At 42.0% G+C, this 16,125-nt stretch overlaps 1 protein-coding gene across 1 annotated transcript in view; it reads left to right on the top strand.

Annotated features, from left to right (window-relative positions):
• ARHGAP10 (Rho GTPase activating protein 10) overlaps positions 1 to 16,125 on the top strand; it is a 126,133-nt gene that overhangs the window by 42,967 nt on the left and 67,041 nt on the right. The window contains exons 4-13 of the mRNA XM_054392430.1: positions 38 to 109; positions 1,474 to 1,575; positions 4,164 to 4,274; positions 6,020 to 6,124; positions 8,928 to 9,057; positions 9,233 to 9,339; positions 11,291 to 11,385; positions 13,038 to 13,119; positions 14,183 to 14,225; positions 15,515 to 15,580. Coding sequence (XP_054248405.1) covers positions 38 to 109; positions 1,474 to 1,575; positions 4,164 to 4,274; positions 6,020 to 6,124; positions 8,928 to 9,057; positions 9,233 to 9,339; positions 11,291 to 11,385; positions 13,038 to 13,119; positions 14,183 to 14,225; positions 15,515 to 15,580 — 913 coding nt within the window. The remainder of the gene's footprint in view (positions 1 to 37; positions 110 to 1,473; positions 1,576 to 4,163; positions 4,275 to 6,019; positions 6,125 to 8,927; positions 9,058 to 9,232; positions 9,340 to 11,290; positions 11,386 to 13,037; positions 13,120 to 14,182; positions 14,226 to 15,514; positions 15,581 to 16,125) is intronic.

Genomic DNA, 16,125 nt, shown 5'->3' with positions numbered 1-16,125 from the left:
GCTACAGAAACCTAACCCATGCTTTTTTTTTCTTTAGGCGCTCAGTGTTACTGAAACTCTGATCAAACCTTTGGAAAGATTTAGGAAAGAGCAGCTAGGAGCTGTAAAGGTTTGTCCCTCATTGCCTTTCTGATAAGTTTAATTTCTCTCCTTGGCTTGCCTTGCAGTATTGACATGTATTTGGCAGAGATGATGTTGTTTATATTTCATGTATTCACACTCTTCCTCCCCCCCACTTTGAGAACTTGCTTCAGAAACAAATGGAAAATATGCTTCAAGAAGAGAAGAATGTGTCCTTCCCTTTCCTTCTCTCCTCCCCCTCTCTTATTTCTTGTGTCTGGATTAGGAGCAACCCTGCTAACAGCCTGCTCCCTTTCCTGACAGGTAACCCTCTTCTGCTTTGTCTTTGCTTGTAGTTGCACAATCAAAGGCTGAAAAATATTAACTTCCCAAAGGAGCTCACTTGTCCATGTGCCTTGAACCACGGTTTTGCAACCTGCAAAGAGAAAATTGACTTCATTTTTTTTGCTTTGTGTAAATAACTCATTGCCTCTGTATGAGTGGGAAAAAATATAGAGATGGAGAGGTTAAAGACAAAAGCATTCAGTGATTATAACTGAGGAAAGCACAGGATTGTTTTATGATGTCTTCTGCTAAATCAGATCCAAGAACTCAGAGTTCCTAGAGGCAATGAAGGCTGCTTCTCCTCCATTGCATTGCTTTTGCTGGTCAGAGAAATGGATTTGCATGTGCAAATGATATGCCTGCATCTTTCTCTGTTGGACTGCTTTAGGACTGAGACCAAAAGGATCCCACCTGCTCCTGCACACCTCCTAGGCTCTTGCCATCTTTTCTGTGCTACAAGAAATCCCAACCTTTACTGAAACATTTCGTAACATTGTTAGTCTTTGCGTGCACCAAACCCCAAGTGCACCCCACTTCATCTCCACTGAAATTCCATCTGAACTACAAACTCTCTCGATGTTTATGGAGATGTTTTTTTCCTTTCAAAAGTCTTTTTTTTTTTTCTTTTGTTTTTTTTTTTTTAAATCATGGGTACAGCAGCAGTCTGGTAGGAGCAGGAATTCAGCAGAGAAGTCTTTGTGTGGCTTTAAAATCAAGACATCCTATGAAATATAGAAGCGTATTCACTTTTGGTTTTGAACTGTGACGAAGGAAAAAAATCCATCAAGAAGAGATTTATTTTTTAATGATTTCTTTTTTCATTTATTTTTTAACTTAGATGATGTAAGCACTTGTGTGATAAGCTTCACCCCAGTGATGCAAGGGGATTGCATTTCAAGTTAGCCTTTAATTTAAAAAATGGGTTGGAAACATACTTTAGTTGTTTGGAGCTATGATATTTTGGTTCTCTGTGCTTCTGATTAAGTAGCATTTTGAAAGAAGGAAGGAGGAGGCTTTTCTTAACAGTTATATATAAAAATGTTTTTTTTTTTTTGTTTCTGTTTCTAGGAGGAAAAGAAGAAGTTTGATAAAGAGACAGAGAAGAACTACAGTTTGTTAGAAAAGCATTTGAATTTATCAGCTAAGAAGAAAGAGCTGCAATTACAAGAGGTATTATTGCCTTTCTCTATGCAAGCCAAAGGCTTTTGAACAGATAAACGTATTTTATTCAAATGAAGCTAAACATTTCCTAGTGATGAAAGGAACATTTGTGTTCTGGAAAGGTTGGTGGGAAAAAAAAGAATCAGTATTTGCTGAACTTGGTAGTGCACCCCTGGCATTGAGGGCTTCTCTTGGCATATGTATGAAGCACTGAACCTCATGTTAATTTTTTGAAGTGTAGTTCAATTAATAGGAAGTTGCAAAGACTGTGAGAAACTCTGCATTTCCTACATGTCGTTGCATGCTTTCCTTGCATGTTCAGTCTAGAAAAGAGAAGGCTCTGGGGAGACTTAGAGCAGCCTTCCAGGATTTGAAGGGGGCTACAGGAGAGCTGGAGAGGGGCTTTTGACAAAGGCATGGAGTAACAGGACGAGGGGTAATGGCTTCAAACTGCAAGAAGCTGGACTTAGATGAGACATGAGGAAGAAATTCTTCCTCATGAGGGTGGTGAGACACTGGAACAGGTTGTCCAGAGAAGTTGTAGAATCTCCAAGCCTGGAAGTGTTGAAAGCCAGGCTGGATGTGGCCTTGAGCAAGCTGGGCTACTAAGAGGTGTCCCTGCCCATGATCTTTCCTGCCCAGGTTCTTTCCAACCCAAACCTCTCCCTGGTTCTCTGAGTATGAAGCTTTACAGTGTATATATTTTGCATTGCATTGTATGTATTGACAAGTGTCCTGACCTAATGCTTCCTGCAATTTGCAGCAAGGTTTTCAGTTCCTGAGAGAACTTCCTTGAAGAAAATGGACCTTGAAGGTCCATTTTTTCAACTGATGCTACAAAGAAGTTTGTTGATGGTTTCTAACTGAAAACCAGATCTGTTTTGCCTAACATTCCTTCTGTCCCTGTGGGTCTATTATCATCATTCTTATTTGTAATAGCTTTTATTTCTGGAGCAACTAGGATGTGACACAACAACAGAGAAATCTTGCAGAAACTTGCTGTAGGCAGATGGATTATTTCTTTTTTTCAGACAAAAAATTCTGACATAGTGGCATTTATGCTTAATCTGTTAATACCTTGAAACTCTTTGTTTTCCTCAGAGGTAACTCTTTCCCCTACCCTCTACCCCACCTCAAATAATATCTAACATTTTTAATTAAAAATAGTTAATATAAGTGGCAAGTTAGCTAGGAATTTAAGAACTGTGTTCTTAGGCCAGGGTGAGGCAACCCAAACAAGAAACAATGAAGAAAACAAAGAAGAGAAATAGGACCAGGCTTAAGTGGGGCTTTGGTGTGTTTAGGGTACTCTTGCTATCAGCTGGCCTGGCAGACCCACTTCACTCTTTTCTATGGCTACCCTTCAGTACTTGTATTCCTCCTCAGAAGCTTTGCTGACACCTCAGTCCTTGTGCTGCATGGTTAACAGGATGCTTTGCAGTGCCTTGGCCTTCTGAAATCTGTTTTCTCACTCATGTGCCTATCAGTGCTTTATTTTTTAATGACATTTATTGTTGTGTCCCTTTAACTGCTGGCAGATTCCTAGCACAGGGCAGCAAAGCAAAGCACATCTTAAGGCAAAACTGTCTTAAAGCTTAATTTGACTTATCCTCTTAAAGTACAGCACTCACTGTTCTGCCTGAAGGATATAGTCTTAGTATTTGAGAGTGTGTGATAGCAAGTCTGGTCCGTTCTCTTAACCCTTTCCGCATTCTCTTTTGTAGTTTAATGTAGAAGCATTTGGTGTTCCCACATGAACAAGGACTAAGTGTTAATCAGTTAGGCTATAAAGAGATACTCTATCTTTAATGTGTTTTAATAAAGGGTTTCTTTACCCAGTTCTGGATGTTTTATAGTTTAATGAAGGCACATGCACTTAAAATAATAATGGAATAATACTTCTGTGCTAGAAAGCTAAATATGAATGTGCAGGTGAATGACAGCTGAAACACAACTGTTCACCTTCAATATGTTGTTGGCATTTCAGCAAAGCTGAGCTCAGAGTCAGCTGCAGCCAGTAGGGGCTGGATTTTAATATGCTTGATGCTGTGTGGAAAATAGTTGAAGAGTCTTACTAATAAGTGAACTTCTTTTAATTGTTTGGTGGTTTGGTTTGTTTTGGTTTTTTTTGCCAGCCAGAGTGAGCAGAGATGTGGGATGGGTACAATAGCATCCTGGTTATTTACAGCAGCTGTTTGAGTTATAAATTTTATGATATTTCATCAATTGCATTTTCTTCCTTGGTTTGTTTGGAGAGATATTTCCCCCTTTTCTAATGGAAGATGCTGCTAGCCCCATCTCTCTGCTTGGGCAGGCACCTTTTTAATGCTCTTGAAGTATTTGGCTTGAATTCCATAAAAAAAAAGCCTAAGAGGTGTTACTGGAATGTTTCTGGAAACTGAGCCTCATGATTCAAAGCAGAATACAGGCAACTGCTGCTGGCATTTGAAAGGAAATGAACAAGCTATGTGTAAGGGAACAAATCCCACACTGAAGGGAAAGATCTTGTTGCTTGCCACTTGTATGCTGTACATGTGTTTTTTTGGAGCTGTCTGCAAAGTGTCTGTGAACCTTCAGTAGCTGTGTTCTGTGTGCAGGCAGATAACCAAGTGGAGCAGAATAGGAAACACTTCTACGAGCTGTCCCTCGAGTACGTGTGCAAGCTGCAGGAGATACAGGAGAGGAAGAAGTTTGAGTGTGTGGAACCTGTAAGTACCAAATTCAGTCATTCATAAGGACTGGGGAAGTAGTTGCAATAGGACAAAAGCCAAGGAGGTCTATTTCCTTGGAAAATGTATGCAGATGTGTGACCTGAGAGAGTTTAAAGCACTCTTGTTACATCCCTAGTACAGGTGCAGCTGGCCAGGCATCTCAAAGCTTACCTCAGTAGGGACAATTGATCTGCATCCCTTGATGCTGATTCTCAGGTGTGTGATAGCTTGTACTGTACTGCCAAAGCCTCTGTTTGATGTTGGGGTCAGACTTCTTGCTTTGGCTTTGTCTGTGTGTTTATTTTAACCACTGAATTGTTATTCCTGACTAGTGTAAGAATTTAATTTTCAATGGGAAGGTTGTACTTAGAGGATTGTTAGTGAAGAAGTGGCAATATAAATTAATTCAGAAGGTGCTGCTGGCTAAAAAGCTCATTACCAGGCAGTCTGATAATGTTTGATTTTAATTGCACTTGAATCTGCACAGAAGTCAAGGGGTTCCACTGCATTTCAGTGGAAGTGAGGGATGTACTGACTGAAGTCTCTGGAAAGAGCTTATTCTAAAAAAATTCTGAAACATGCTTTAAGCTTTGTAGTACAAATACAACCTCATGACAGAATGAGAGAACTGTAAGTACAACACAGATAAAGGGAGGATGGATTGTAGAACTGACTTGAATCCATTCTTACTCTGAGGTCTGTGTTTGAGCCTAGTCTCCCCTTTTAATTGGGCACCATTATTTAAATGTAGTGATGATAATAAAGAAGACCAAAACGACCCTTACAGAAGTAGCTGGTCAGGATGGAGTTAATGAGAGCTGTATGTTTTAATAGAGCTTATTTCTGTATGAAGAAATGGCTAAAATCCTGAAGGGGGAATGAAGTGCTTTAAATATGTCAGCATTGTTCAAAGAAGGGCTAAATGTTGTGGGAAATGGTTGCATGGGAATTCGTCCTTGTGTTGGGGGCTTTAGGTGGTTTTTTCTTTCTTTTTTTAATTTATTTTTTAAAATCCTAAATAGTTTTGGATTCAGTTCTTGTGTTTCAAACCGTCTGAAGTTTCCTCAGAGTCAGAGGAGAATAATAAATCTTCAGATGGTGTTTTTGAAACATTATAAGCAGTGCAACTACTTCTTTCTTTTCAACCGAAACACTGAAGGCAGAAAGTGCAACACAGATCTGGCAGAGGGTCAGATCTGCAGACCAAAGGGTGAAGTCACTGGAGGGGAAGCTTCCTTTTTCAAACAAACCAACTTAACTCTGTTATGAAACCCATTTCAGCATGGCTGTGCGAGGGCTGTGAGCAGGGAAAGGCTGACTAAAAGATAACATGATCATTACCTCCTTGTGCACTAATACTTATGCCAGACATTGGTGGTATCAGAGCAGCAGCAGGAAAACATAACATAGGGTAGTTTGGGGATAGGAAATTACATCTGGCCACAGGCAATGCAGAGATCAGTTGTGAATTCTAGAGGCAGGACCACCCAAAAATGTCTCTGTATGTAGTTGTGTTAGGTAGGTGGTTGGGCTCGATGGTCTTGGAGATCTCTTCAACTGAAACAGTTCTGTAATAGTTTGGATCTAAATTGTTAGTAATAAATCATAGGTATTAGTGGAAATGTGTTTGAAGATAATGATTTTGTCGTCTCTGATCTTTCCAAGAAAAGGCTCTCGCAGCAATCCCCTCCTGGCCAGCTGAGTGTTTCATCCTACTGAGTCTGGTTTTGTTTCTCTTTCAGGTGTTATCTTTTTTCCAGGGTTTGTTCACTTTCTATCATCAGGGATATGAGCTTGCTAAAGACTTCAATCATTACAAAATGGCCCTGCAGATAAATATACAAAATGTAAGTTAAGGTGGCTATCTCTGCCTTCTCTACTGCCCGGAGTGAATTCATTGCCACGCTGAATCCTGCGTCTTCCGTGTGTGCGAGTGCCATGCATGTCAACCTTGGGGATATATTGCCCTCTGCTGGCGAACTGACCACGTCACCGAGCAAAGCGCTGCTGATTCCAGTCAGGGGTCGTTTCTCATGCTCTAAAAAGCAAACCCCGAGTAAAAGGCTCCTACTCCTTCCTCCAGTTGTTCATGGAGGCAGCACAGAGGAATTGTCATGAAAGAGCTTAAAAATTAGTGGTCTGTTTAAAATATGTACAGTCCTGTAGAGCTCAGAGTGATGAACTGCCAAGGCCCTGAGTGGTTTAGGTGGGTTGGAAATCGAGTATGTGGTGGTCATGCCTGAAGGTTATGATTTGATAAGGCTCCATTATCCATAACCCAGAGAAGAAAAGAAGAGCTGAGCTTATCTCTGGCAGCAGTGTGTCTTGACCTTCTCTTTGGTTTGAAGCAGCCCTTTCAGGCAAGAGCATCCCTTTTGGCTCAGGGTGCAGAACTGAGGAGATTTGGTGTTAGCACCCCTGGTGTACCTGATATAACCATGTGTCCCTTCAAGGGCAGGCTTAGGCAGGCCCAGCTCTCCTGAGTGTACCCTCACACCAAACTGCTCAGTGGGATCTACTCAGGGCTGCTAGAGCAGGGAGCAATGTGGTTGACAAGAGAGTCACAAGTCAGATGGTCTAATGGCTTCTTTCAGGTTTGCTGAAGAGCAAAGGAACCTGAATGTGCCAGAGGCTTGTTGGTAGGGAACAAACCATGTACCTTACTGCAGAGAAGCAGTTAATGATGGTGCATCTGCTTTCTTGACCTCTAAGGGCATGTGGAGTTAAGACACAAACTACTTCTCAGAGGTTGCAGTCTGTTTTTAGAAATGGCTTAACCAGCAGGCAATGGCAGGGAGATGCCAAGGCAGAAGAGAGGATTACAGTAGCTGTAATACATTGTGACATGATTCCTGTGTCATGACAGCAGTCCTTGGATTTTCTTTCTGTTTAAGTCTCAAATTTCCTCTTGAGCTATTGTTTGGGTTGGGCAGGGGAACTGAGCAGCAGTGACTTCATAACCAGACTTCCATGGCCCAAGTCAGTGCTTCTGGAGGAGATCTCAGGACAGGCTTTCTCCTGTGTGCTTAGCTGAACAGAGCAACACAGAGCTGCAGTGGATAGAGAGGAGTGAATGCAAGGTGAGCAAGAAAGGAGACATGAGAGGGAAGAAGTTTTGAAGAGCTGGAGTTCAGATTGTAGATGACAAAGAGGCAGTGAAGTGGTCTGAAGGAGTGATGAGCCATAAGAAAGGAAGCTAAGCTCAACAGCTGCATTCTCAATTGACTGAGTGGGACTGCAGTGTGCCCCAGGAAAGCCTCAAGACAGTGAGCATTATGGTTTCAGGTTTTCTGAACAGGTAGAAAGAACAACCTGGATTTCAGAAAGCTGTGGATTTGTCACTGTATGCTTGTCTCAGGCAGCATTTGCAGAAGCACATCTGTTTCCAGAAGACTAAAGGTGCTGTCAAAAGCAAGCAGACACATAAGGCTGTATCTGGAAGTGTGTGATTTCCTCAGAACATTTCCACCAGCTGGGGAAGAGACCAGGTCAGGATGTAAATATGTATTTTCAGTTTTTGTAACCTGAGTCATGAGCATGTGTGGCAAACCAGGTATCACCAGGGCTGCTTTGGTTTGGTATTTACTCATTGGCCGCCTGCCAGTGCTTTTCAGCCTGAACTGAAGCATTCCTCGTGCCAGGTGCGTGCTGCTCTGTTGTTTTCTGTAGTCCTGTTGTATAATTTGTGGATGAGCTGGTTACTTTCTGGTTGTTTTTACTAAAGGTCTGGTAAATATTTCTCTTGTGGCTGCTTGCAAACTTTGGGATGAGTGACACTCAGGAATAACAAACAGGACTTTGTTTGGCTTGGTGGAGTTTTTCTGCATGCTTCTGCTTGTGTGTGATCAAAACATTTGGCATGTGTATAGTGTCAATGTGTATACAGAGTGGGTGACCTTCCTGTCACTTCCTGACAACTAGTAGGAGTCTCATGAGTTAGGCCACTACCTGTAGTACTGTTTTAGTAAGGAAACTGGAATATTCAAGTCCAAAGTAATTTTGCACTCAGTATTTCACTTCTTTCTGAACAGGTCAGCAGAATTGCTTTAGAAATTACTCTGGCAATCTTTTGTGTGCTTTCCACAGTTCCAGCAGCCAATGTTTAAACCACACCTGGGTTTTCAAGAGTATCAGAAAACTCAAGGAGTAAATGTATATGGAAATTGGGCACTCACCATCCTAAAATGGCCTGAATCATTTTCTCAATTTATAAGTCATTATTTGTAGTGAGCTGCTCCTGGCTGGATGCCCAGGTGCCACCAAAGATGTCCTGTCACACTCCCTCTCAGCTGGACAGGGGAGAGAGAATAGAATGAAAGGCTCGTGGGTCAAGAGGACAGGGAGAGATCACTCAGCAGTTACTGGCTTGGGCAAAACTCTGTGGCTTGGGGGGGTAGGGAAGTTAAGTTAATTTGTTAGCAACCAAGTCAGAGTAGGATAATGAGAAATAAAACTAAATCTTAAAAACACCTTTTCTCCAGCCCTCACTTCTTCCCAAGTTTAACTTCCCTAAATCCTCTGCCCCCTCCCTGCCAGTGTTACAGGGGATGGAGAAGGGTGGTTATGGTCCCTCTTGTAACTCCTATCTGCCAGGAGGAGTGAGTCTTTCTTCCACTTGCTCTACTAATGGCTCTTGCCATTTGATTTTAGGCACGAAATCGTTTTGAAGGCACAAGGTCAGAGGTAGAGGAGCTCATGAACAAAATCAGAAGAAATCCTCAGGAACATAAAAGAGCCAATCACTTCACCATGGAAGGCTATCTCTATGTGCAGGAGAAAAGTGAGTTCTGTTTTTATATATGTTTGTATTAGTTTGTATGGTGTTCTTAATTTATACCTGAAATAGTGCATTAATAGGAGCTAAGTAGGGCTCTTGAGTGTCATTTTGGAAAGCAAGAGAAGAAAGCAACCATGCTGGAGAAAGGACGCACCACTCATGCTTTTGCTTTATGTAGGGCCTGCTCCCTTTGGCTCCAGCTGGGTGAAGCACTACTGCACCTACATGAAAGAGACCAAGAAGTTCACTATGATCCCATTTGAACACAGATCAGGAGGGAAAGTTGTAAGTACATTTTTATTTTCTCCTTACCCTGTGTCAGGATGAGCTGATGTGTCAGATGAGATTTATCAAGCACTTTTCCTACCTCCTTGCCCCCTTGGTTTTTTTCCTTCCTTCTTCATGCAATTCATTCTGCCCTTTAAGGACATTAACCTAAAGTAACAGATGGGTTAAGAGATAAGAATCCTGCAGACTTTTCAGTTGCTTCCTTTTTGAAGGACCAGCCAAGGACAGATCACATACAGTCTTTGACCTTTTAGAATCTGCTTTATCGAAAAGACATTGAACAAGTTATATTTTAACTCAGGAAAATATAACAGACTTGGAAATTTCTTTCTTATATTCTCCAGTCAGCTTTTTCTTTCAGAGATAGAAAGACTAGAGAAAAGGATTTTAGCTGGAATGTAATTTGTACTGACAACTGAATGTAACTTCAGCTATCTTTGATAGCATCTGAAATATTCAAGACCCAAGACACTGTTATCTTTAAATGGCTTTAATTCCTGTTGAAATAGTTGGGAATTGAGGGCACTCAGAGACAACACATTAAATGAGTGCATTAATATGGATGAAATGCATTTTGTTACAAGGGAAAAAGGATATCCTAAGGTAGGAAATAATGCTGGAGGCAGGATTGCTGCAAATGCAGCACCCTGCCTTATCTTCAGATTTGGGTAGAAAATGATGCTGTTGGGGTTCTATCAGGGCATTATATCCCATTAGCTTGAGCAGAGGGGAGATGGCTTTCTTCATTTTGAGGGCTGGCTATGTTTACAAATATATTGAGTCTGGAAAAATGTTTCCAAAGCTCTGGAAAAGCTTTGGACAATTAGTGCCATTTGGCTTCTTTCATTGTTCCAGGACTTCTATGCATTCTTTTTATCCTGTTTTGCTCTAATTGCAATAAGCCTTCTTAGTTACTGCAGTATGTGCATAGGCAGTTTTGAGTCCCCATGCTTATTAAGCCATCTGTGCTGTATTAGAGAAGTCTCCCATTTTGAAACCCATGATGAGTTCCTCCTTCAGTGACAACCTCCTGTGTCTGGAGGTGCTGCATAAGCCAAGCAATAATGCACAGTTAATCTTGATTACTTCTGCTACAACTCCTGCAGCATTCACAGATGAGTTTGATTTCTGCATTCTGAAGGGTAAAAAAAAGGAGCTGAGTGTTGGTTGGCCTTGGAGCATGGCCTGGTTCAGTAAGACATGTAACAGATAGTAAAGAACACTGACTTGATTCACTATAGCAATAACCTTTCCTACCAAAACCAGTGACTGACCTGGAGTGGGAGAAGTCTTAGGCTCATTTGGTGCTTACTTTGTAGAGGATGCAAACTCCTTCAAGGCAAATACTTGTGTTAGTTTAAACTCCTGTGGTGCTGTGTCATGCTGTGAGGCACCAGCTAAAATGGACTCAAGGTTTTTGCAGTTATATCCCAACCTCAACCATGGAACTTCAGTGCTCTTGCGCAGAGATCTGGACAGCAACCACCAGTGAGCTCTTTGGCAAGGGTCACAGAATCACCATGGCTGGAAAAGAACTCTAAGATCATCAAGTGCAACCATTGTCTAACTCTGCCAGGGTCACTGCTACACCACATCCTTCAACACCATATCTGGACACCTTTGAACACACCCAGGGATGGGCAATCAGCCACTTAGCTGAGCAGCCTGTGCCAGTCTTTGAGAACCCTTTCAGTATAGAAACTTTTGCTAATGTCAGACCTAAGGCTTCCCTGGTGTAACTTGATGCCATTTCCTCTCCTCCTATCAATTGTGACTTGATAGAGGAGACTGACAGCCACCTCTTTGCAGTCCTTTCAGGGGCTGTGCAGAGTTGTCAGTGTAGCCTTTGCCATGGTTTGAATGTAAATTTCCCTCACTGGGGTTGTGTTGCTGGCTTACTAAAGCTTGCCACTCCTGAGTCAAGCACAGGAAACCCTTTCTTTTCCAGGGGGATGAGGAGCTCTTTGTCCTTACATATTGCACTAAGAGAAATGTCGATACCACAGACAGGAGATTCTGCTTTGACTTAGAGGCTTCAGACAGGTAAGCTGCTGGAACACACCAGGAAGCAGTCTTTGCTAAGTACTGGTTTACAGTACTGGAATATTGCTGTTGCATTTTCACCTATCCCAGTGCCTCACCACCCTCATGGGGAAGAATTTCCTTCTAATGTCCATTACCCCACCTCCTGTCACTCCATGACTTTGTCAGAAGTCCCTCTCTTCTGTGGCCCCCTTCAAATCCTGGGAACATAGGTTTTTGGTTTTTTCCCATCAGATCCATAGTGCCCTTCACTTCCAATGCAGTGTGGCTGTTGCTGCCAGGCCCCTCTGCCCAGTGGCTGCTTGTGGTCTGCAGATGTCTGTGATGAGGACCATATGCATGTGCAGCCTTAGCTCAGAGGCTGTGCCCACCTCCTGCCTGAGGCATGCCCATCTCTGCAGTGAGCAGTGGGTGGAGGACTGTGAAGCTAGCAGTGCATCTCCCGTGGCAGATGACAGAACACTCATTTGCAGCTCAGGTGGCATTAGTCACAAATCTACAGCGTGCTTTCAACTTGCATTTTTCATCTGAGGATGTAGCTTAACTGTTCTCTTGGGTTAGTGTGTTGGTCAGTGTGAATAACAGATTTCAAGCTGAGTCTGGTGAAGCTGCTAAAAAACTACCATGAGAAATGTCAGTCTGTCCCCTCTGTCTCAGCTCTGCTCAAGAGGGTGTCTGGGCTTTGAACAGAGATGGATGGAAAGCAGTGCTTCCTTGATCCTGAAAAACAGTTTTTCATTCTCTTCTCTGGTCAAAGTGGGAAAAACCTAATTCATCTTTCTTCCCAGATATAATAGACACAACTGGTCCACTGTGACCTTGGCCTCAGACATTTTCCCTTTAATAATATATGTGTGTGGTTCTGAGATGTTCCCATGGAGATGAGTTCTGTGCTGCAGGCCATTAGCTCATCTCCTAGGTATCAGCTGAGGGCACGTTTACCCTTGGCTTGTCCAGGTTAAAAAATACAGAGATTGACAGCTGGCCAGGGGTTTTTCTTTCTTGCTCTGCTGTGGAAGGAGGTGAGACTAATATTTTAGGAAGGCTTTCTCAGCAGCAGATGTTCAGCCTTGCATGTGACTTGAGCATTGTTTGGAACTTGCTGAATATTTTCAGATTTTTCTCTTAAAAGGAAAGCTGAGGCAATTCCTCTTTCTCTTTCAATTCTGTATTTGAGTATAAGCTCTGAGGGTGCTAGCAACCTGCCTGAATCACTGGAAAGGGATGATAGATTTTCTGTTTCTGCTACTCCATCATGTTTAGTTGGAGGTTACTAGTGGTAAATGGAGAGCAATTTAAGTCTTAAGGAGAGAGCAGAGGTCTTTTGGGATTGAAAAAAGACTTTCTACTGATCAAGAGCATCGTCCTTCTGAATTGCTACTTAGACTTTTAAGAATCCCTAAGCTATCAATGAGCTATTTCAAATCAACACTCTGCAGCTTACATTCACTTTCTTTTTAAATCTTTCCTGCTGTGAGTATCAGTCCTATACCTTTTATTTTAGAGATGAGCAGTGTTCTGTAATTAATCAAAAACCCCAACCCTGACTTTTAGGACAATGGGCTTTTTTTTTGCACTTGGAAGTAGGATTTGGCAAGACATTTTTAGTTGCTGATGGATGTATTCACTCAGTATGGTTGGCACATTTGCAGGCCTGGAGTTCCTGTGACCATGCAGGCATTTTCTGAGGAAGACAGAAAGCTGTGGATGGAAGCCTTGGATGGAAAAGAAGCTGTAAGCCTAACTTTATTTTATTTTTTTTATATTCATTTATAGCATAATGGAGACATTCTCTCACTCTCTGCTTCCTGATTCCATTTGTACTTTAACAAAGTTGGATTATGTAGTTTGCAAAATGATGGATTTAATGAAGAAAGCATAAAAGTGAAATGGAACTGAGATGAGGAACTGAGTCAAGCTCAGTGAAGTGCTAATGCTGAGAGATTTGTTATTGTAATGACAGCATTAATTGTTAGAAATGGTTTCCCATCAGAAGGATGAGGTTGGTGTTCTAAAGAATGTCTAGCATGTCCACTGAGCCTTCTGCCCACATTCTGCATTCCACTGGCAAGATTTGAGTTAGTTATATGATATTATATATATATTTTAAACTGGATAAAAAAAATTTCCATTAGTGGAATGAGGTTATGCTTGAATTCACTGAATTTCTGGTTCACATCAGGACATGGGTTTGAACTGCAGCCCTGAAACATACTGCAGATTGCTCTTATAAATATTACATTGGACTTGTGGGCCAAAACTAATGGGGGTTTCTAGGCAATGACACAATCAGGGGTCTCTCTGTTAGCAGCAGGTTTTATTGACAGCATTGTTGTGGAAACATTACTTCATCTGCAGAGGTGTTTATTACCATCACATGGTAATAAACTGGACTCCCCAGTGAGCTCCCAGGAATGCTGAGCTGGGATGTAACTCCCAGCATTCTTCAAAGCATTTGGGTAAACTTGAGCTGTGGGAAATGAACCTGCAGAGAAAGAGGACCATGGAGCATGTGAATCACAGTTAATTTCAGTGGCTGTGACACTGTGCTGCTCCCCAAGGAACTGTAGTTCTTGAGAACTTCTTAAATGTGAAATTTAGAGTGCAATTATCTGCTTTCTGAGGGGGCACAGACCTCTCACCCCACTGTGAGACTCTGCAGCAGTTGCAGGGCACATGTTCTAGCTGCAGACAGCTGTATTTGTGCTTGCTGGGCGTTGAGACTGGGGGTGGCTTGGGTCTGTTTTCATGACGTTCCTTAAAATGATTTCTGTTGGTTTTACTCTTTCTGCATTAGCTGTTCATCAATGTGAGCAGAGCAAGTGCCAAGCCAGAGGGAAGTAAGTATCTGAATTGCTGTTAAAGCTGATGATTTTTGTTAGCATTTTACAACTGAGAAAGGCCCAGGTGAATTTTCTATTGATACAACACAATGAATTACTTTTTACTCTTGAGATCTGAATGTGTTTGGTGGATTTTATGATTAACAGTTTAGTACCTATGTAAGAATTGTAGATCTGGACACCAGCTAGGGAAACACTCTGATTGCTTTTGCCAGTTTACTTCATGCTTGAAAGTAAAAAAAAAAAAAAAAAAAAAAAAAAAAAAAAAGGAGGCTTAATTTGTATGTAAATGCATCACAATTTCTTAATCCAGCTTGTGCGCACACATCTGTTAGAATGCACAAGGATGGCTTTAAAAGCAATTACAGCTGAACATGAAGGTCAGCAAAAAAACTGAATGCATGTCTTTAAAATGTAAATCATAATCTGGAAGCAGAAGAGATGGCTTGCTTGAAATGTTAACTTTACTCTCTGTGAGTAAAGCCAGTGATCCTTCTTGCATTACCAGGCAAATTGGGCTTGCTTTTTTCTCCTCTGTTGTTAAATTATGGCTTAAACTGGATCTTGGTGGTGTTATTAAAGGAAGCTTGGCCACAGGTTTTTATTTCTGTGGTGGCAGACCAGGTCCTCAGGAGCAAGAAGGCCAGATGTCTGGGGGAAGGGCAGTTTTGCAGTGTAAGCTTTCAAGTGAAGTCTTGATGTGAAGAAGAATGAGATAGGAACAACAAAGGAATGCTGGTTCTCAGCTGTTGTCCTGTTAATGCAGCTGCTTTTATGCAGTCAGACCATTAACTGCTGTGAGAGGATGTGCATGTGCCCCATGGCTCCAGTGTGGGAATTTCTTTGGCTTAGGGCAGGACTCAGTAAAAGCCCTGCTGCTGCTGATTGTTTTTTCATCATAAGCACTTCCTTGTCCCATTTGGTTAACTCTCTCAGATGTTGTCGATGTTGCAGTAAGTGCTGCTAAATTCCATTTGGCATCTGCCAACATATGTACCTAATCAGAGATCCCATTCTTCACAGGCTGCTGCTGTGAACACAGTCAGTCAAGACACTGCCACTAGAACGAGCCTTTACTTGGCCTAAGCAGAGCTACGGAGGAGGAAAGGGAGATTCTTCTAGAAACAGCAGTGCCATGTTCCTGTCCCAGCGTAGCTATGGTTTTGCCTGAGAAGTGCTAGCTATGAGATTAAGGCCAGCCTTTATCTTTCACTGAAAGACATCATTCTGATAGTGCTTTAAAACTTTTAAAACTGTTATTGTTGTGTTTTTTTTCTCCCTTGTAGGTGCACAGCTGGATAAGATAGGGTTCACCATCATCAGAAAGTGCATCAGTGCTGTTGAGACACGAGGTAATGATCAGCCCTACCTCTGTGTGGAGGGGTTGGAACAGCTGCACTGCTCTAAGATGGATCCCTGTGTGCTGTTATCTCCTGCAGGCTCTGGGAAAGACTCAGCATGGCAGACCTAACACTGGGGAGGTGTCCCTGTGGTAGACTTAATAGAGGGGAGATGTCCCTGCCCATGGCATGGGGGTTGGAACTAGATGATTCCTGAGGTCCCTTCCAGCCCTGATTAATTCTATCATTCTATGATAATTAGTAAGACCAAGCAGCCCCTGTGATATTGAGATTGGGCATTTCCAGAGTAAGCAGTGTCTGAAATCCCTTTTTTCATGGACTTTTTTTTTTTGTATCAGTCCTGTTGGTTGCATTGAAGATGTTATTCCAGACCATATTCTATCTACTGGTATTTTTGTTCATTTTGTTCTTTTGAATATTTTTCAAATAAGGTTTGCCTGCCTCATCACTTTAAACGTTTCAGTTGCTGGCAATTACAATCTGGGTATTTCAGCTGGGAAACACTGCAGATAAAGCTGGCATCCTACAGATAAGTT

The sequence above is a fragment of the Indicator indicator genome, chromosome 25 (assembly GCF_027791375.1).
Source record: "Indicator indicator isolate 239-I01 chromosome 25, UM_Iind_1.1, whole genome shotgun sequence".
In the NCBI taxonomy this organism is placed as follows: Eukaryota; Metazoa; Chordata; class Aves; order Piciformes; family Indicatoridae; genus Indicator; species Indicator indicator.
The sequence above is the reverse complement of the archived record's forward strand: the minus strand, read 5'-3'. Positions and strand labels throughout refer to the sequence as shown.